Source organism: Remersonia thermophila, chromosome 2 (genome assembly GCF_042764415.1).
Source record: "Remersonia thermophila strain ATCC 22073 chromosome 2, whole genome shotgun sequence".
Lineage (NCBI taxonomy): Eukaryota > Fungi > Ascomycota > Sordariomycetes > Sordariales > Chaetomiaceae > Remersonia > Remersonia thermophila.
Window position 1 is genome coordinate 775264 of NC_092218.1, and position 19851 is coordinate 795114.

General features: G+C 62.2%; 6 protein-coding genes across 6 annotated transcripts; 4 read left to right on the plus strand and 2 right to left on the minus strand.

Moving 5' to 3' along the window:
* Positions 1 to 595: 595 nt before the first annotated feature.
* Positions 596 to 4568, minus strand: VTJ83DRAFT_1669 (uncharacterized protein; the record flags this gene model as incomplete). Its single annotated transcript, XM_071007853.1, has 5 exons — positions 596 to 816; positions 889 to 1254; positions 1318 to 3065; positions 3129 to 3848; positions 3910 to 4568. The coding sequence occupies 5 exons, from the start codon at positions 4566 to 4568 to the stop codon at positions 596 to 598; spliced, it is 3714 nt and encodes a 1237-aa protein (XP_070868209.1).
* A 1843-nt stretch (positions 4569 to 6411) lies between these two features.
* VTJ83DRAFT_1670 (uncharacterized protein) lies at positions 6412 to 10021 on the plus strand (the record flags this gene model as incomplete). The annotated part of the gene is made up of 5 exons (XM_071007855.1): positions 6412 to 7638; positions 7700 to 8590; positions 8644 to 8716; positions 8779 to 9508; positions 9649 to 10021. 5 exons carry the CDS (start codon positions 6412 to 6414, stop codon positions 10019 to 10021), a joined length of 3294 nt encoding a protein of 1097 aa, XP_070868210.1.
* A 1032-nt stretch (positions 10022 to 11053) lies between these two features.
* Positions 11054 to 11476, plus strand: VTJ83DRAFT_1671 (uncharacterized protein; the record flags this gene model as incomplete). The annotated part of the gene is made up of 2 exons (XM_071007856.1): positions 11054 to 11074; positions 11237 to 11476. The coding sequence occupies 2 exons, from the start codon at positions 11054 to 11056 to the stop codon at positions 11474 to 11476; spliced, it is 261 nt and encodes an 86-aa protein (XP_070868211.1).
* Positions 11477 to 11808: 332 nt separating this feature from the next.
* On the minus strand, positions 11809 to 14795 carry VTJ83DRAFT_1672 (uncharacterized protein; the record flags this gene model as incomplete). The annotated part of the gene is made up of 2 exons (XM_071007857.1): positions 11809 to 14643; positions 14715 to 14795. 2 exons carry the CDS (start codon positions 14793 to 14795, stop codon positions 11809 to 11811), a joined length of 2916 nt encoding a protein of 971 aa, XP_070868212.1.
* A 754-nt stretch (positions 14796 to 15549) lies between these two features.
* On the plus strand, positions 15550 to 15867 carry VTJ83DRAFT_1673 (uncharacterized protein; the record flags this gene model as incomplete). The annotated part of the gene is made up of 2 exons (XM_071007858.1): positions 15550 to 15615; positions 15706 to 15867. 2 exons carry the CDS (start codon positions 15550 to 15552, stop codon positions 15865 to 15867), a joined length of 228 nt encoding a protein of 75 aa, XP_070868213.1.
* A 1059-nt stretch (positions 15868 to 16926) lies between these two features.
* On the plus strand, positions 16927 to 19066 carry VTJ83DRAFT_1674 (uncharacterized protein; the record flags this gene model as incomplete). The annotated part of the gene is made up of 3 exons (XM_071007859.1): positions 16927 to 17136; positions 17230 to 18904; positions 19038 to 19066. The coding sequence occupies 3 exons, from the start codon at positions 16927 to 16929 to the stop codon at positions 19064 to 19066; spliced, it is 1914 nt and encodes a 637-aa protein (XP_070868214.1).
* Positions 19067 to 19851: the final 785 nt, after the last annotated feature.

The window sequence follows — 19851 nt, forward strand, 5'->3', positions numbered from 1 at the left end:
CCCTCCAAAAAACCCCCAACAAACCTGGAACCGCCTTGTCTGACAGGTTCCATCCGGTGCCCCGACCCCCCGGTTCTCCGGCCCGGAAGATCCCGACCGCGAATCGGCGTTCCTCTGGGGCGACGCTAAGAAATCTGCATCCCTTGGCAACATCTCCCATGCGCCCCCAACGAGTTTCCCATAGCTAATAGCGACCGAAGCCCCCTGAACGGCCCTCACCAACATCAACGACATGGACAAAGTGCCAATCAAGACATGGACCATGATGGCAAGGCTGCTGTGTTGTTAGCGCCCTAGTTAGGTATGCTACTACTCTGTACACGGGAAAATAACGAAAACGCCCTCCCTATGAATCCCGCTGCCCTGTTTGCAGCCAGCAGCAACCACCTTTGACCGACAGGAACCTGCCAACCCCTATTCTCACCAACTCCGATGCAACACAACACCCAGACAAATGAAAAAAAAAAAAAAGAAATCATCGAAAAGAACGATGTATCACCGTACACTGCCGCCCCAGCCATGAGCATTACACAAAGGTGTCGGGCGGGATCGTTGTTCTTTTTCCAACGAAACACCTGCAAACGTCCCGTGGAAGTCAGGAGTTCAGCGTCTTGATCATCATAGCAACCTTACGCTTATCCTGCACCAGCAGCCCCCTCGTCTTAAACACCGTCTGGACGGCGAGCACAACCCGGTGGAAGCTGCTCGCAGCACCCCTCTCCTGCGTAAACCGCGCGATGCAGAGCGGGTTGCGTTTGCCGTGTTCAATGACCGTCATGATCTCGACGGCGAAGGACACCTCCTTCAAGTTCAAGTCTGGCAATGTCACAGAAATTAGCCCCTGTCTCGCAGCCTGGAAACGAGGGGAAGCGGGGGAAGGAAACTCACAATTCCTCGCCCCAACCTTGGCAAACATGGTGTTCCTCTCCTTGTCCACCTCCACATCGCGCATGCCATACTTGCGCCACTCCCTCAGCAGAATCGCCAGCTCCTGCCTTGCCCGGCGCTTGGGCATGGCGAAGCAGAGGTAGCGCGTGGCCGGCTTGACGCGGAAGAGACGGGCAAGCCAGTTTTGTTGCACCTCGATCTTGCGCGCGGGGGCGCCGCTGGTGTCGCTCCCGGACCACGCGCTCTGCATGCTGCTGCTGGTGGTGCTCATCTTGGATGCACGCTGATGGTCGGGCCGACCCTTGATGCGTTGAAGAGGATGAAGGGAATCGGACCGGGGCCCAGAGGCGCCGGGATGCTCCGCGTCTGCATGACGCATCAGTACGTGAGAGCCGGCCGCCGAACATCGGGGGCTGCATCTCAACTTACCTTCGATGTACAGCTTGGGTATGCTCCTCTTCCAAAACGACAGCCCAAACCCCTTCTTCTTCTCGCCCTGGTGGAGGCTCGATGGATGGCTCGAATCGGACGCCGACCGCTTGGAGAAGACGCCGTCCGACTCGCTCTTGATCTGCGTGCTGTCCGTGCCCGTCGCGAAGCTCGAGTTGCTGCCATTCTCCTTGTGGGCGCGGCGAAACCACGATGTGACCCGCTTCTTGGAGTTCATCACCTCGGCGCCATGCGTCGCTGCCGCCCGCTGGACTGCATTCTCCTGTAAGAAATCGCTTGGAGAACCGTGCGGCGGCGCGTCCTTGGCCCATGACTCAGCCCCCGTCTTCTTGCTAGCCGCAGCATTGCGAGACGCCTTGCGCACGTTGAGCGGCGCGGGGATGTTGGCGTCATGCATGACCGCTCCCACGGCGGATGGTGAGTTGACCACGCGGATGGTATTCTCGACACGCGTGAGGAAGTCCAGTCCCTTGCTCTTAACGCGGGTGGGCGTCTCTATGGTGCTTTCTTCGGTGTCGTACTTGCTTGCGGGATCCTGGCGCTTCATCCAGTTGTGCGGCGAGGTCTCTTGAATGGAAGACAGCGGCCGGACCTCCTTCTGCCCGGCCGGATGGTATGCGGGCTCGGAAACCACCCGGCGCTCGGACGCCGTGACAAGGAGCTGGCCCTGCGATCTGCCGGACCTAGACGGCGGCGAAACCGAGCCGACGGCCATGCCGTGGTGGTCGATCGACATCGGCGAGCCGGCTGCGGTCTTGGAGGGGACCGGCGGCAGAGGCCGGCTGTCCCAAGGACGAGCACCCGAGTTCTTATACAGCGGCAGATCCTCGAGCGAGAGAGCAAAAGGGCTGGTCTCGCGCGAGCGACCTGCCGTCTCGGCGTCCGTCAAGAAGGATGTGCGAAACGCTTCGTCGCAGTCGCGCGCAATCCTATGGTGGAGCTGCTCGATTTCCTCGCTCCAGGCGAACGCGTCGTCGGTGTGGTCTCCAACATCCATCATCGAACCAGCCGTGGCCACACGCCTGGCGGCAGCCAACCCGTCGCCTTCGCGGGCGCACGAGGCCGCGTCACGGTCATCGCCAGCCGCGGTGCTTCCCGTGGTGCTGGGCGGCGCGATCAGCGAAGCGTGGCGCTGCCGGCGGTGTTGCTGGACCTTGCTGCGGACGCTTGAGAAGTCGACGCCGCGCTTGGCCTTGTTATTAGCGCGAACGCGCGGGTTGCTCTGATGGCTGCGGATAGAGCTCATGGAAGGCGGGTGAGACAGACGTTGGCCTGTCATGGATGCCCGGCGCGAGCCCGGGCGTTGACGCTGGCGGAGCGAACCGTTCACCGAATGATATGACCGGTAGGAGCGCGACACGGCAAGGCGCGGCTGCGAGGCCTCGGGCGGATCGGGAGTGTCCCGGTGGATGACGATCTTGGCCGAGGTGATCTGCGAGCTGCTCGGCTGGAAGACGCGGGAGGCATTGTATGGATCGTAGCTCTTGACCGTTTCCACCTCGTCCGAGTCCTTGACATTAGAAATTACGGTGAAGCGCGAGACGCTTCGAGCATGGCCCTTGTGCCGAGGGTTAGCGAACTGGCACGTCGAAATCCGCTTGCCCCAGTTGGGCGGCTTGAGGTGATGGAAGTCGCTCTTGGAGATCGGCACGTTGTTCTGATAGTTCTCCAGCTGCTCCTCGCGGTGGCTCCAGAGCAGCCAGTAGAACATCTTCTGGTCGTTCGGCCTACCGGCATCGTGTCAGCGCAAGCCCTGCCAGGGTTTCCCTTTGTTCCAAGCGACAACGTACTTTTCCTGCTTGAGCAACTGCTGCAGCGCGTCTTCCGAGTAGTTATGCCAGAGGGCCTTCAGCTGCCGCAGGATCTGGGCGTCAATCTCGTCTGGCACGGCCGTGGTGTCGACCTTGCGCAGCACCGACCGGGTGGGACTGTCCCACTGCAGCCACTCGTCGAGGTAATCATACTTTTTGATCAGGGCATGTCGCCACATCTGCTTCATCGTGATGCGGTGGCTTGGTTGTTCGACGAGGATGCGCCTGATCAGGTCCTTGGCCTCCTTGGACAGGTAGTACGGCATCTGGTACTCGGCTCGCTTGGCCTTGGCCAGCATGACCTCCATGTTCTCGTCGTCGAATGGGAGGTGGCCGGCCAGCATGGCGAACAGGATGACGCCCATGCTCCAGATGTCGACGGCGGGTCCCTTGTAGAACTGGTGGCGCAGCAGCTCGGGGGCCGCGTAGTGAGGGCTTCCGCAGGCCGTCCGGAGCTGGTGGTGGCGGTCCTGCTGCAGGGCGGCCAATCCAAAGTCGGCTATCTTGACCTGGCCGTTGGCCTTGAGGAGGATGTTCTCGGGCTTCAGGTCTCGGTGGCAGATGTTGAACGAGTGGCAGTACTCGAGCGCCGTCATCATCTGGCGGAAGTAGAAGATGGCCTCTTCCTCATGAAGAGCGCCGTTCCAGTTGATAAAGGTGAAGAGATCACCCTTTTCGACGTACTCGGTGACCAAATAGCTACGGAGGATCGTCAATGCCACCACGTCATCATCCAAGAAACCACGTGCCCGAAACTTACATCTCGGACCTGTTCTCCCATATATCGAGAAGCTCAATGATGTTGGGATGACGGATGAGCTTGAGGATGGCCACCTCGCGCTCGATGGCCAGCGGCATGCGACGGATGCCGGCGTCGGTGCTCGCGCCGGGTTTCCGGGTGTCGAAGTGGTCCAAGTTGGCCAGGCTGGCTCCCTGATTCAAGCGGGCCGTGCTCTTTGCCACAATCTTGACGGCCACGAGCTGATGCGTCACTCGATGGCGGGCGAGCCGGACCCGAGCGGACGATCCCTTGCCCAGCGTCTTGCCCAGCTGCCAGGGCCCAATATGGGTCTTGAGCTGGCGCGTCGTCGAAGCGCTGGAGGAGACGCTGGAGAACTGGGACACGCGCCGCGGGTCGGCGCCATCTTGAGGACTCTGAACAATCGCAGCGATGCGGGGGTTGACGGGGCCGACGGACGCTTTGCATGGACCCCGCTCGGACGAAGTACAGTCGATGCTGATGGCCGGAGGCGAATTACCGCGGAGGGCACGGTGGCCCTTCATGGCCAGGCTGTTCTCGGTGTCCCCGGCATGGTGGCTATAGCAGACTTGAGCAGCAATAGGTTGGTTCAGCCTCTGTGTCGCATCCCCCAACGGCTGACGAGGTGCTGCGTGGAGGGAGTTGGTATGGCGACCCATTCTGACAGACAAGAGTAAAGAAACAGCGCTCGGCTCAAAGCATGGTCAAAGGATGGTGCGATCCTAAGAAGCAGCTGAGCGCGATAGCGGGCTGAAGATGAGAGATGCGGCCTGAATATAGACGCCCAGTTGAGTGGCGCGGACGTGAAGCACGTAGTCTCCAGTGCCGCCCAAACGGAGAGAAAACAAAAGAAAATAAAACAACGAGTGATGCGCGGGGGGCTGGAGCGCGTGTAGTGGGAGGAGTCCCTGCTTGTTGGTCAAACAACAACAAAAAAAAAAAAAAAGAAGAAGAAAGAAGAGGGAATGTGAAGAAGATAAACAAGCGAATGAATGAAGACGGCCCGGCACGTAAACAAACCGAGGCCCGCGAGAGGGGAGAAGTGTATATGCGTGTGTGTAGTGCGTGGTTGGAAATGAAAAGAGTGTACGCAGTTTGGCGAGGACAGAGGAAAAGTCGGATGGAAGAAGGATCGAGGAAGGTTGAGGTGGTGGACGGTTTTCAAGAAGCGGCAGGAAGGAGCGTGGGTGGTGTCGGAAGAGGGCACAGGAATGGATGTGTCTCGGACGACGCGGACACACTCTGGACCTAGTTTCGCAGTGGCATGCCAGTCCAGAGGTATCCAAACCTATGCATCTTCACCTTCATGCCTTTGCGACCCGTGTGCACGCTGCCTCCTCCGTCGTGCCCTTTCACGACGGATGCCATCACGCACCGGGAACCTGGAGGGGGGCTACCGCGTCTCATGTTCGAAAATCATCTTGGAGCACATTGCGAGAACTTCTGGGGATCTCGAGGCGAGCGAGGCCGCGAAGATCGCGGCATGGATGGCAGCTCAACAGGGGGCCTGGACGAGCATGACTCGGTTCGGCCCACCCTATGCTCATCGGTGCGGATGAGCCACGTTGAATTGAAGAGAATGCTCGCACGTTCGTGTCATGGAGCTGCTAGCTCAGCCATCCAGGGCAGGACAGGAGACTGTAGCTGGATGTGTACTGCGTACGCGACTGGCATGGACTCGGGGAATCTCGAGGGCAGGTTGGAATGAGACGCTCTCGGAGCTGTTGTTTTGCCATTGCGCGGGGTTGGAGAGGAGAATGGAAAAAAAAAAAAAAGCGAAACCTCTTGATTGGAAACAGACGAGTCTGTATGCATAAAGCATGGGGTACCTATTGCTTCCTTCGAGTCCTGGCCCTTGCCACGCTTCGTGATGGATCACCTGCTAGGTAGTACCTAGAATTGGATGTCAGCGGGATGGTGTTGTTGATGTTTACTATTAGTGCTTCCTGGTTTCGGTGACGTCTCCACGTGGGCGGAAGTCCCCGAACAAGGGAGCAGCACAGTGTTCGCTGGAACCCATGTACTGTCCGTGCTCCCCCGCACCACCCGCTAGTTAGCGAGAGGAGATGGTCACCCTCCAGTCTCCCATGCATATTGCGCAGACTGCAAGTTGTACAAGGAAAAAAATGACATGATGGGAGAAGATGGGATGCAAGCGGCCCTACTAGATATCCTATCTCCCTATCGGCTTGGGCTGGCGCCATTGTCCTGCAGCACGCTTGGCCTTGGACCAAGTCGTCTGGTACCAAGGCCGGCCAGCACAGTAAAAGGCGGGGTTCCGCCGCACTGGCTCTCAAGGAAGCCGCGTTCCCCGTCTCTCCAAGACGCGTTGGCGCGTTCCACATTTTGGACGACAAGCTTTCTCCTGCGAGTCAACAGGCCCGACAAAAAGACACAACTACCCCATGCGAACCTGAATCAGATGGAGATGACGTGACCCGAGGGCGTCTGGCATCCATTCTAGGCGCCAACAGCGACGACAGTCCCACCTCCCCGCCGACCATGTCCGACCCCTTCCGCAACCTTCGGCTCCGGGGCGGCGAGGCCTCGGCGGACCGCAGCTCCAACGATAGCGATGAGGACGTCCCGGCCCAGCCGTCCTCGAGACGGCGGGTCGCCCGTCCGGCCCGAAACGGCCAGCCGGTCGACGGGTTCCAGCCGGGCGCCATCGTCCGCGTCAAGGTCCGCAACTTTGTCACCTACGAAGAGGCCGAGTTCTTCCTCGGGCCCAACCTCAACATGGTCATCGGCCCCAACGGCACCGGCAAGAGCTCCCTGGTGTGCGCCATCTGCTTGGGCCTGGGGTATTCCCCCATCAACCTCGGCCGCGCGACGCAGTTTAGCGAGTACGTCAAGCACGGCACGGACGAGGCCGAGATCGAGATCGAGCTGCAGCGCAAGCCCGAGGACGACGAAAACTACGTCGTCGGGCTTTGCATCCGACGCGAAGACAACAACCGGCGGTACACCCTCAACGGCCAGCGCATCGGCCACAAGGAGCTCATGAAGCTCATGCATTCGCTCCGCATCCAAATCGACAACCTGTGCCAGTTCCTTCCCCAGGACAAGGTCGCCGAGTTTGCCGCCCTCACCCCCGTCGAGCTGCTCGACAAGACGCTCCACGCGGCCGCCCCGGAGGAGATGATCCAGTGGCGGGCCGAGCTGAAGGAGCTCTTCCAGCAGCAGAAGGAGGGCCAGCGCAGCAGCGAGAAGACGGCCGAGGAAATCAAGAGGCTGAAGAGCCGCCAGCAGCACCTCCAGACCGATGTCGACAAGCTGCGAGAGAAACGGGCGATCCAGGATGAGCTCGAGAAGCTCCGCAAGCTGCGGATGGTGGTCCGCTACGACATGGCCCGGCAGAAGTTCAAGGAGGCCAAGGCCCGCAAAACGGAAACGGCGCGTTCCCTCAAGCAGCTGGAGCGAAGCGTCGCGCCGGCGCTCGAGACCGTCAACAAGAAGCAAGACTATGCCTCCAAGATCAAGCTGGTCGTGTCCGATCGGAAGCGCCGCTTGCAGGCGGCCGAGCAAGCCGCCGAAGCCGCCGCCGACCAGGTCGAGGCCGCCAACACCACAGCCCAGCACGTCGTCATGAGCGTGGATCAGGAGAAGAAAAACATCGTGGAGAAGAAGCAGAGGATCAGCGCCGTCAAGAAGACCATCCGACACCTCGAGGCGCAGCATCGCCGAACGCCCCCGGAATTTGACGCGGCGGACTGGAACAGGCGAATCGTAAGTTCTGGCCTGCGGCTGTTGCGTTCGCCTCCGAGGTCTTTTGCTCACATCGGTCCAGAGAGACGAAAACCACAAGCTCCGCGAGAAGGACGCCGAGGCGGACAGGATTAACGAGGAGCTTCGCCAGTTCGATCATCAGCGGAGAGAGCTCGGCGACAAGTTCGCAAGGCTCAAGGTGGTTCGTCAGGAGCTGAACTCCCAGGAAGGCCAGCTGTTGAACCAGCTGAAGAGGATCGACCCCGACGCTGCCAGGGGCTGGGAGTGGCTCCAGGAAAACAAGGGCGGCTTCGAGAAGGAAGTGTTTGGGCCCCCGGTGCTGACATGCTCCGTCAAGGACCAGCGATACTCGGACCACATCCAGTCCATGCTGCAGGGGAACGACTTTGTCTGCTTCACGGTGCAGACCAAGGAGGACCACAAGAAGCTGAGCGACCAGTTCTACCGCAAGATGGGCCTCTCCGTCACCATCCGCTCATCCTTCCAGCCCCTCGACGCCTACAGGCCGCCCCTGCCGAGGGAAGAGCTCGCCAACCTTGGGTTCGAAGGCTATGCCACCGACTACATCGACGGCCCGGAGCCGGTCCTCGCCATGCTGTGCGCCGAGAAGAGGCTGCACGCCTCGGCCGTCTCGCTCGGCGACGTGTCCGACGAGCAGTTTGACCACATCCTGCGGGGCGAGCGGCTCAATCAGTTCGCCGCGGGGCGCAAGCTGTACCGCATCGTTCGTCGGCGAGAGTACGGGCCCGGCGCCGTGTCCACCCGCGTTCAGACGTTCAACAAGGGCCGGTTCTGGACCGAGCAGGCCGTCGACGCCCCCGAGAGGGACGACCTTGAAAGGCAGATTTCCGACATCCAAGACCAAGGCCGCGTCCTGGCGGAGAGCCGGAACGAAAAGGCCCGGCAGAAGCGGGAGATCGACGAGCAGAGGGAGGCGATACAACGGAAAATCGTATGCAAGGTCTAGACGGACATGGCTTGGTTCTGCCGCTGACGTGGCTACAGGACGAGCTGCAGGAGCAAAAGAATCAGCTCCAGCGGGAGTACACACGATGGCAAGCGCTGCCTCTCAAGATCGGTAAGGGAAAAAGGAACCTTGGCGAGCCGAGGCCCAGCCTCCTTTGGCTAACGCACGCATAGAGACCGAGCAAAAGGCCCTGGAGGCGGCGCAAGCAGCGCACGCGGAAGCCCGGGCTCGCGCCCTTGAGCTGGAGAAGCAGCACGACAAGGCGGTGCTGGAGAAAGCTCGAGCGGTCCTGCACCACCACAAGCAAATCAGAGCCATGCGCGAGGCGCACCAGGCGCTCGTCGAGGCGCAGCTCATCCTGATGGAGGCCGAGTCCGACGTCGGCGCCCTCAAAGCCAGGAACACGGAGGTCACGCAGCAGCTGGAGAAGGCCCGACGCGAGCTCCAAGCGGTCGAGGAGGAGCTGACGCGGCAGCGCGAAATCGCGGCCGAGGCGCAAGCGGACGCCGTCAGCGTGCTGACCGAAGACAACCACGAGGAGATACGCGCCAGGGCGGCGGGAAAGACGGTCGAGGACGTCGACTCGGACATCCAGGTCGAGACGGCCAAGCTCGATCTCATCCAGGCGAGCAACCCGGCCGCGCTGGAGGAGTACGAAAAGTACGCCGAGCGCATCGAGACGGTCGAGGCGCAGCATCAGAGGCAGACCAGCACGCTGGCCGAGCTCGGCGCCAGGATCGAGGACATCATGAGCCGGTGGGAACCGAGGCTGGACGAGCTCGTGGCCGAGATCAACGACGCCTTTAGCTACAACTTTGAGCAGATCAGCTGCGCCGGCGAGGTGGCGGTGCACAAGGACGAGGATTTTGACAAGTGGGCCATCGAGATCCGGGTCAAGTTTCGGTGCGTACCTACCTACCTACCTACTACCTACCTACCTACCTACCTACGGAACCATCCCCCCCCCCCCCCCCCCCTTTGGCCCATCAAAACGCAACGGCGCACAACCTCCAGCGAACGCTCGCTCACCTTGCTTGTCGCAGAGAAAACGAAACCCTCCAGCGCCTCGACCAGCACCGCCAATCCGGCGGCGAGCGCGCCGTCTCCACCATCTTCTACCTCATGGCCCTCCAGTCCATGGCGCAGGCCCCCTTCCGCGTCGTCGACGAGATCAACCAGGGCATGGACCCGCGCAACGAGCGCATGGTGCACGAGCGCATGGTGGAGGTTGCGTGCCGCGAGCACACGAGCCAGTACTTCCTCATCACCCCGAAGCTGCTGTCCGGGCTCAAGTACGACGAGAGGATGCGGGTGCACACGATTGTTAGCGGTGAGAACGTGGATGAGAGGGGCACCGAGAAGATGGATTTCCGGAGGTTTGCGGGGATCCAGAGGAGGTTAGCGGGGCGGGCCTAGAGGAGCGATTCGGGACTGACGGAATTTGGATGCATGGCGGCGCGCTATCTAGGGTGGTTGACTGTCATAAAGGGACCCAGCATGGACGTGCCTATCTAGAGTGATGAACACACCACCCTATCATACACAGTAGACCGATGAGGATACCCAACTTGGAAGATACCCAGGGTTGTGGGGGAAGGGGGGGAGGAGAACGAAGCAAGCAGCTTGGTCAGGGCTCACGTCTCACTCCATTTGAAGACCTCGTGATTCTTCAGTTCTTGTTCCGAGTCAAGGATCGGTGATGTATTACAAGACGCGGGATCCTCCGCGGGCGCGTGCGCCAGCGTTGCGAATGGAACCGGGTGACGTCATGTCCGAAACCTCACCGGTGACAACCGCAGCCCACCGCTCTCCCAAAACTTGACTTGGAGTAGCCGTACATCGAGGCACGGCGTTTCCGGCGCCGAGACAAGGGAATCGTGCTTGGCCATGGCGGGGAGAGCGTAGGTGACAGGGAGGCCGATGGGAATCTTTTTGGTTTCTGGCGGCCTTCATCACCAATGACCGACAGCGGCCGCACACCACGCGCCATCACGACGAATTGGCGCCTCAAGAAAGGGCATCCAACGCCTTGCCGTGACGTCACACGACGCTCCTTGAACCACGAGTTCTTTGGCTTTCGATGCTTGACATGCCATGCAGGTTTGGTTGGAGTTTGGGTGTCGCTGGGTGCGTGTTGACGAGATACCATGGAGGCAACCCATGAAAGCAAGGAAGTCAGGTCGAGGTAAAAAGGGGGGGGGGGGGTAAAGGCTCATCTGCATAGAATACTTATATCCTCCAGAGCTGCTCTGCTGCTTGAGGTGGACGGAGAAAAAAAAAAAGCTTTGTTACATCGCTGCTGTCCATCGAGACATCGAGAGCTGTTCATACTTGTCCAACAACCACCACAGCATTCCCCCTATTATCGAGTACCGACCATCCCAGAGAGAACAACACACGCCTGCGCGCACCTCCATACCCCGTAGACACCGCTACCACACTTCCAAGATGGGCGCCGTCGTCTCTTGTGTAAGCCCTCCTTTTTCTTTTTTCTCTTTCTTTTTCTTTGTCTTTTTTTTTTTTTTTTTCGTTTTTTGTCTTGTCCATGTTTTCTTCATCCCACCCAGCAACCCTCTACCTCCCCGGAGAGCACAAGACACGCGAGCTCGGCTAACACGGCGTCGCCATCAGATGCAATCCGCCTTCCGCGCCGTCGGCCGCACCGTCATGTCCGTCCTCTACGGGATCGGAAACATCATCACCGCCGTCGTCTACGGCATCATTGACTTTTTCGGGGCCATCGTCGGGTGCCTGACGTGCAGCGGTTCGTCCCGCCGCCGCCGCCGCCATCGCCACGGCACCACCGCCGCCACCACCAGCACGAGGCGGAGGGGTTGGGGCAGGAGGAGGTACGGCGTTAGTGCCATTTGAAGGGTTGATGAATGTGGAGAGGGAGGAGGAGGGAAAGGGGTGGGGGTTGAAGTGGTTGATATCTAGCTGGTCACGAGGTTTTCATTTCTCTTGTTGTTGTTTGGTTTCGTGTTTTCTCTTTCTTTTTTTCCTTCATGGTGTAATAATTAGCCTATTGTTGCAATCATACCCTCCCTAGATTGCATTCGAGACTTCAACCCTTCTTCCTGAATCCTGCTCACGCAGAGCAGAACCTGAAGCAACCCTCCCTCCCTCCCTCTCTCCCTCCCTCCCCAAGCGGGCATGATGTCTTGTCTGTCCCCCATCGTCTCGTGCGCGTCCTGTCCCCAACGTCAGCCGTCCTCCAGCAAATCCTTGGCAAAGAAGCCGCAAATCTTCCTCGCCGCCTCCCTTCCGACCAGCGGGCCCAGCTCGTCCTCCGTCATGTTGGCCACCTCCTTGATGTTCTCGGCCTCCAGCGCGATGCTCGCCATGTTGTTGGGCGTCACCCCGGGGACGTTGGCCAGCATGTCCTGCGGCACCGGGTTGAACGCCGGCGGCGCGGCGCCGCCGGGCCTCTGGCTCGGCGCGCCCTCCGCTTCGTCCCCGTCCAGGCCCGCGCGCGCCGCCGCGACCGGGTCGGGCTCGCCCTCGAGGCTCTTGAGCCGCTCAAAGATCTCGGCCGACTCGTAGGGCGAGCTCGACCAGAGGATCCTCAGCTTCGGGAACGCCAGCGTCAGCAGCACGAGCTTGCCCTGCAGGTCGGCGGCGCCGGCGTGGGCGGCGCTCACGCTGCCCGCGCTGCCCGACAGGTCGGCGAACGGCTCGAGCGTGAAGCTCTTGTTTTGGTCAAACTCGATGAGCAGCGCCGGGTGCCGGTAGTGCTGGAACATGGCCTCGCACTGGGCGTACAGCCGGCCGTCCTTGAAGGAGCTGATGAGGTCGCCGACGCTCTTGCGCTCGACGCACACGGTCGGGCTGAGGACGTAGTCGCCGACGGTGAGCATGCAGGGCACGACGACGAGGCCGCGGCCGTGCAGGAGGGAGGGCAGGGGGGAGCGGAACTCGCGGACGTCGACGACGACGCGCGGCGGCTGGGCCGTCGCCGCCGGGGCCGCCAGCCGGCCGCCGCCGGCGATGCGCGTGTTGAGGGTGCGCAGGAAGGCCTCCTGCGGGTCGTCGGCCGCGCCGTGGGCGTCGGCCGCGAGGGTCAGGGCCATGGAGGCGCGCTCCTTGATGAGCTTGGTGAAGGCGTCCTTTTCGCGGCGCACGGCCGAGAGGTAGCGCTGCTCCTCGACGGAGCCGCCGTAGTACAGAAAGTAGACGCGGACGTTGCGGTCGTTGTGCGACGAGCGGTACACCTCGACGCGGCGGATGAAGGCGGCGTCGGGCTCGTACATGATGATGTACCGGGGCCTGACCTCCTCGAGGACGTGCTCGTCCTGGTCGCCCTCGTAGGGGTGGATCACGACCAGGTCTTGCATGTCGTAGAGCCGGTAGTAGTCGTCCATGTCCTCGAGCGGATCGGCCGCGGCGCCGTCCCTCTGGCGGACCGCCTCCAGCCCCTCCTCCTCCTCCTTGTCCTCGCCGGCGGTGATCTGGACCTCGGCCATGAGCTCGGCCACCTCGCCGGGCTTCTCAAAGTACTGGGCGATGCTCCCGTTCTCGAGGCGCCCGGGGCCGGCGCCGGCGCCGACCGCCCCGCCGCCGCGGACGCGGCGCCGCTTGCTCGGCGGGGGGCCCCGCCGGCCGAGGCGCGGGTCGACGGCCCCGGAGACGGCCCGCTGGTTCTCGGCGAACAGCTGGGCGCTGACCTGGGCGAACTCGCGCTTCCAGCGGAGGTAGCTGCGCAGCTTGCGGCGCATCATGAAGGCGGCCGAGGGCCGGTCGCGCTCCGGATCGTAAAACTCCTCGACCTTGTTCTCGACCCTGGGCTTGACGTGCATGGTCTGCAGGTAGTCGCGGAGCTGCCGGCACGTGTCCGCGTCGGAGCACATGATGAGGATGGTGCCGTTGGAGTCGTCGCGGGCGGGCGGCTCGAGCAAGAGGTCCCGGTCGATCTCGTCGAGCACGTCGGCCAGGACGGCCCACTTGGGCTGCTCCTCGAGGACGGGCCGCAGGGCGTCGATGCTCGCGTCCGGGCCGGGCCTCTGGGCGCTCGCGTAGACGCGGCGCTTGGCTTCCGAGAAGATGGTCTCGGCGGCGTCGAGAAACAGCCAGGGGGACTGCGTCTGCCGGGCGGACCCCGGGGCCGGGGCGTGGGCGGCGTGGATGGTGTCGAGCTGCTGCAGGAACGAGACGGCGTCGAGGGCCAGCACCGAGCGCAGCATGCCGCGGAGGACGGTCAGGTCGCCGACGATCTGCTTGGTCTTCCAGCTGACGCGGTGCCAGTTGGGCTCGAGCTGGCGGCGGACCATGACGTCGAAGCTCTTGAGCAGGGCGCTGTCGAGGTTCCAGCCCTCCATGTCGAGCCCCGGGTTGCCCTTTTTGAGCTCCTGGATGCTGACCTCGACGCACTCCATGACGGCGTTCTGGATGGCGCGCATGGACTCGGTCATGGGGACCTCGAGCTCGACGACCTCGGCCTTCTTCTTGCCCTCGAGCGACTGGGCGACGTGGACGTGGAAGCGCGGCCACAGCGAGACCTTGCGGAGGAACAGGTTCCGCAGGGTGGCGGCCAGGGGCGAGAAGCCCGCGGCGAGGGGGTCCGGGTTGTCGGAAAAGGCCTTGAGGAAGCCCGCCTTGTTCTTTTGGCGGTAGATGCGGAGGATGAAGGCCTCGAGCGAGGTGGCCGTGACGCGGTCGGCATGGAGCACGATCATGCCGGTGACGGACTCGGGGTTCAGCATGCCGGTCAGCATGTCGACCACCAGGATGCGCGAGGTGATGCTGAAGATGCCTCCGGCGGCGTAGAGCTTCTCGCGGGCGCCCACGCTGGCGGACTCGGTGTTGACCAAGGTCAGGCCCCGGGCGCGGGGGGTCATGCTGATGGCGGCATGCTCGGCCAGGGCCTCGCCGATCCAGGCGTTCTCGCGGTCGTCGGCGCCCACGACGACGATCAAGTTGCCGCCGGCGGCATCGTACGAATGCAGCAGGTTGGTGACGAGGCGCATGAGGCCCAGGCCCCGCGCCAGCACAACGAGCTCATCTTCGGCGCGGAGCTCCTCGAAGAGCTTCTGTTGATAGACCTAAGAGGGGAGGAGGTGAGCGAGCGTGCAACCGCAGAGGACCGCGCACCCTTCTCCGACTCCCAACGTACCAGCGGCAGCGAGAGCTTGACCGGTTGCACGGGCGGCTGGGACGTGCCAGCAGCAGCTGCTGCTCCTGCTGCTGCTGACATTCGGGCTTTTTGTTGCCGGAGCCTTCGTCCGGCGCCTCTGGCGGCCAAGTGCCCTTCTTTGTTTTGGTTGTGCCACTGTTGTGATGGTTGGATTCGACGAGAGAGAGAGAGAGAGAGAGTGTGTGTGTGTGTCTGTGTGTGTGTGTGTGTGTATGTGATGTGTGTGTATTAGTGCTGCTGCTAAGGAGACGTCGGGGCTGGGTGCTGTAGTACATACGCTACTACACTACGCAGTAACTATTACCTACCGGTAGTTACTTGACCGGACATGGATCGGCGTTAATACCGTATTCCGTGGTACTCCGTACGGATTACGCGGCGCTCCGCCACGTTCCGGGCAAAGAATGGGCGGCGCCAAGCATCGTGACACCGAATGGAGGCGACAGGGCCCGGCTCGGACGGACGATGCCACGGTGGGACGGGCACGGGGGGGGACGACGTCATCGCGTCACGGTTCGAGCCCATGATTCTTGGCCACCTTGGGTGCCCGCCATGCGCCCAACGACCAAACGTGAGGGCTATTAAAAAGGTTCTATGCAGCAAAGAAATCCAACCCTTTCATAGTTCTTTCATAGTTCTTGTTCTTTTCCGATTCTGGATCCCAAATTCCGCCGTTTTCACCTTGGTTTCCACCGTCAGAGCTGTCTTGAGGGCGACTTGTCCACGCCCCCGTCTGGATCCCACCACTTACACGGCTCACGTACCCCCATCACCACACCCAAGCGCAACCCTTCTCTTGTTTTCATCGGCCACCATGGACCCGTCCAAGACATCGTCGTCGTCGTCGCAGCATGAGCAGCAGCAGCACGACCCCAAGTCGGTGAGTGTGGGCGACTCCTTTTGTCACTATGTAAGCAACCCAGCGGCACTCCAGAGGTCTGACGCCAGCATCCTTCTTGCGACGGGACAGAACGAGGGTAACCCTCTGAGCAAGGCGGCCGACAGCCTCAAGACGGCGTTGAACGCCCACTCGGCCCATCCGGGGCCGCCGATCCCCAAGGACTTTAATGTGCAGCAGGAGGGGACCAAGGAAGAGCGGAGGGCCAAGGCGAAGGAGCTGAACAAGGAGTAGTGTACCTCTTGTTGAACGCCAACCAAGGTACCGTACGCAGGCTAGCTCATGAAGAATACCTTACCGAAACTTTTTTTTGGCCGAGAACCTGGAATCGCAGAGGCGCTAGTAACGTAGGATGTGTTGATATGAGGTGCAGGTTTCGTGCGAGGTGAATCTGATGGTGATGATGCCTTCAAGTTCCAGCGAAGGTACGAGCAGTAGGTACCTAGATACCCAGTGTCCATTTGTTACCGTAATGACATGATGAGCCCCGTAACTTTGGCCCGTGGAGGGCCTGTGGGGAACAGCGGTCCCATGCTCTCAATGACTAAGGTACCTGAAGCGAACTTCTCCCTCTTTCCCCCAAGCTCGAACCTACCATGCATTGTTAGAACACTGGAAGAAAAGAAACAAAAAAACAACAAAAAAAAAAAACCCTTTCCAGCAGCAGGCTCGGAGGACGGAAGCCTTCTGAGCAAATCCTTTATCATCGTTCGCCCAAGTTTAGGTCAGCCGATGGGGATGAGGTGACTCGGGACTGACGTCTCGAGATCCTGTTCGTTATATAACACCTCATATTAGTTATCTATTCCAGGTTGACAGAAGCGACATTCCCCCCCTTCCAGGTTCGCAGGCCCCGTCCCCTGAGCTTCAGTGGCTCCGCCCGACCCTGTGGATGCGCCATCCCGGCCAAGATTTAGCGCCGCTCCGCCCCCCCCCCCCCCGTCCCCGGTCCCCCCCCTCCCTCGTCACCAACTTTCCCGCTGCCGCTGACGCACGCACTCACGTACGCTGCTTGATAGTTATTACCTGAACCCCAGGGAGTTAGTTATTCCATTGACGAAACAGGCCAACGCCACGACCTGTACCCCAAGCTGCACCCTATTGCACCCTCTGCACCGTCTGCATCGCGCGCATCTCCCTCCGCGACCGACCATCCCCGACCGTACACCTCACTACGGGTCACCCGGGGCCCCGGGATCCATCTCTCACCATTGACGTCGTCGCTCCCTTGCCTCTGCCGTCTCGGCATCTCTGGGTGGCCGCCGCCGCCGCCCAACCCGCCCCCCTTTCGCCATGCCGTCCATCCTGAGCGACGACGACCGCGAGACCGTCAAGCGCCACGTCCCCAAGCAAACCAACAAGATCCACGCCGTCGCCGTCGCCCGGCTCTACGTCGCCTACCCCGACCGCTCCCGATGGACCTACACGGGCCTGCAGGGCGCCATCGTCCTGGCCAACGACCTGGTCGGCAACACCTTTTGGCTCAAGATGGTCGACATCTCGGTGCGCCTTGCCCCTCCGGCGCTCCCGGCGCTCCCCGGAACCCGCGAGCAACCTGCCATGCCCCTCCGTTGGTGATTGCTAACGCGCCGCCAGCCCGGAAACCGAGGCGTCATCTGGGACCAGGAGATTTTTGAGAACTGGAGCTACAACCAGGACCGCGTGTTTTTCCACAGCTTCGAGCTCGAGGAGTGCCTGGCCGGCCTCTCCTTTGTCGACGAGAAGGAGGCCAAGCAGTTCCTCAAAAAGATGAACGACCGCGAAAAGAACGCGAGCAAGGCGACCCTCAAGACGCCGTTCGGGGGGTCCGCCCCGGCCGGCCACTCCAAGCATCACCACGGCTTCCTGGGAGGCCTCTTTGGCGGGCACCGGCACGCCTCGAGCCCGACCCCTCCCGAGTCCCCGCGCACCTCTACTCTGTCGGTGCGAGACCACCGCCCCGGGAGCCTCAACGGCCACCACGCGCGCCCGGCCTCTTCCTCGGGGTTCGACAAGCTCGACGCGTTTGACCCGCGCTGGAGGCAGAACTTTGGCGAGGACCTCAAGTCCAAAGGCCTGACCGACGACTTTATCCGCGAGAACCAGGATTTCATCATCGAGTTCCTGAAGGAGCAGGGCGCCACGCAAGCAGCCCCGGCCCCGGCCGAGCTTCCCGCGTCGGCTCCCGTGCCGCCGCCGCCGCCGCCGCCGCCACCGGCTCCCGCAGGGCCCGGGCATCGAGCCCCGCCTCCTCCGCCCCCGGCCGCGGCGCACCGCTCCGTTTCCGACTCGGCCGCGGCGCCTCCGGCACCCCCGGCACCTCCGCCTCCGAGGAGAGGCCCGGCGCCTCCGCCGCCTCCGGCGCCACGACGCTCCGCAAAAGCCGAGCCGCCGAGCCATGCCGACAAGGATTCTCCGCCGCCGTCTCGAACCCGATTCGCCGTTCCGCCACCGCTCGCCGACGCCGGCAAGTTCGCGCGCTCGGATTCCCCCCGTTCCGTGCCGGCTCCTCCCGCCCCGGCGCCTCCTCCGCCGCCTCGACCCCCCAAGATCCCCAACGACAGCCCGGAGCCGCCGGCTCGGTTCGGCGTGCCCCCGCCGTTTACAGGGCAGCGAGCGGTACCTCCCCCGCCGCCCAGCCGCTCCGCGGCTGCTCCTCCTCCTCCTCCTCCTCCTCCTCGCGAGCCGGCCGCAGCCCCCGTTCCGCCTCCGCTGCCTCCCAAGGCCCCGGCTTCGAGCGCTCCGCCGCCGCCGCCGCCGCCTCCCCCCCTTCCGCCGTCAAGTTCCCGGCCCGCCCCAGCGCTGCCAACAAGGGGCCCTGCTCCGCCTCCGCTGCCGGCTTCCCATCCGCCTCCCCCGCCTCCGGTCCCTTCTGCAGGCGCGCCTCCTCCGCCTCCACCACCACCTCCTCCTCCGGGCCCCGACGGCATCCCCGGCATGCCCGCGCCGCCGCCTCCCCCGCCGCCGCCGCCGCCGCCGCCGCCCAACCGCGACTCGGGCTACTCCTCCAGCGCCCCGGCCGCTCCGCCCTCGAGCGGCGGAGGCGCCCACACCGCCATGCTCGAAGGCATCCGCGGCGCGGGCGGCATCAAGGCGCTGCGCAAGGTGGACCGGAGCCAGATCCGCGATCGCAGCGCCGCCATGGTCGGAGGGTCCGGCGCGGGGGACAGCGGGCCCCACGGGAGCGGGCTGCCGCCGCCGGGCGTCAAGACGGCGGGCGCGGGCCCGGGAGGCATGGCGGACGCGCTGGCCGCGGCGTTGCAGAAGAGGAAGGAGAAGGTTAGCCGAAGCGGTACGTCTCGTCCCCCTTTGTTTCTTTTCTTTTTTCTTTTTTTCCTTTTTGCCCCTTTTGTGTGTGTGTGTGTGTGTGTGTGTGTGTGTGTGTGTGTGTGTGTGAAAAAGGTGCTAACGGGAGGGATCTCTAGATGACGAGGCTGACGATGACGATTGGTGATGGTCTGGCGGTGAGATGCCGGGAGAGGTCACGGCCGTTGCGGAAGCGGGCAGGGCTGCCGTTCTGGATCCGTCGTTTCCGTCAAGGTACCCGGGGAAAAAGAACCCTTTGATACAAGGTGTGCTGGTGCATGAAGTCAAGGAAGGTGTACGGTTAGACAGGAGGCCCTCGCCGTGGTGATGGACTCGGGGAGTAGGAGGGTGCGTGTGCGTGCGTGCGTGCGTGCGTGTGTGCGTGTGTGTAGTAGTAGTAGGACGGTTGAGCGTTTACCATTCCATTACGTTCCGTTGCTTCTAGAGAAATACAAAAGAATGCCGCTAGAGTTGGATGGCCAAGGTTTTTGGTGAATCGGGGATCATGTCGCGCCCGCAACAAGTCTGCCCAACGTGGAGGACGAAGGGGGGGAGCAAACGTGTCATGGAGCCTCAGGGCATCCCACGAGCGAGCGAGCGAACACGGGAACGAAGAAAGACAACAATGACAAACGCCACGAGCATCGAGGGCGATTCACCACGGACCATGCTTAGCGCCCTAGCACAAACTGACTTTGATTCGTGAACCCAAACCGAAGAGCTCTCAACACGAGAAAAGAAAAGAGCCAGGCGCCGGGAAACCACAACGTCTCTCCCATCATGGCCCGTTGCCCGTCTCACAACCCCCGCTCCGCCGCCCGAGAGCAAGGGAATGCAAGAAAAGCACCAACTGTCGGGGAACCTCTCCTGAACACCCCACGCACCACGCCACGCCGCGCCACGCCACGCCACGCCGCACCAGGCGTAAGCATG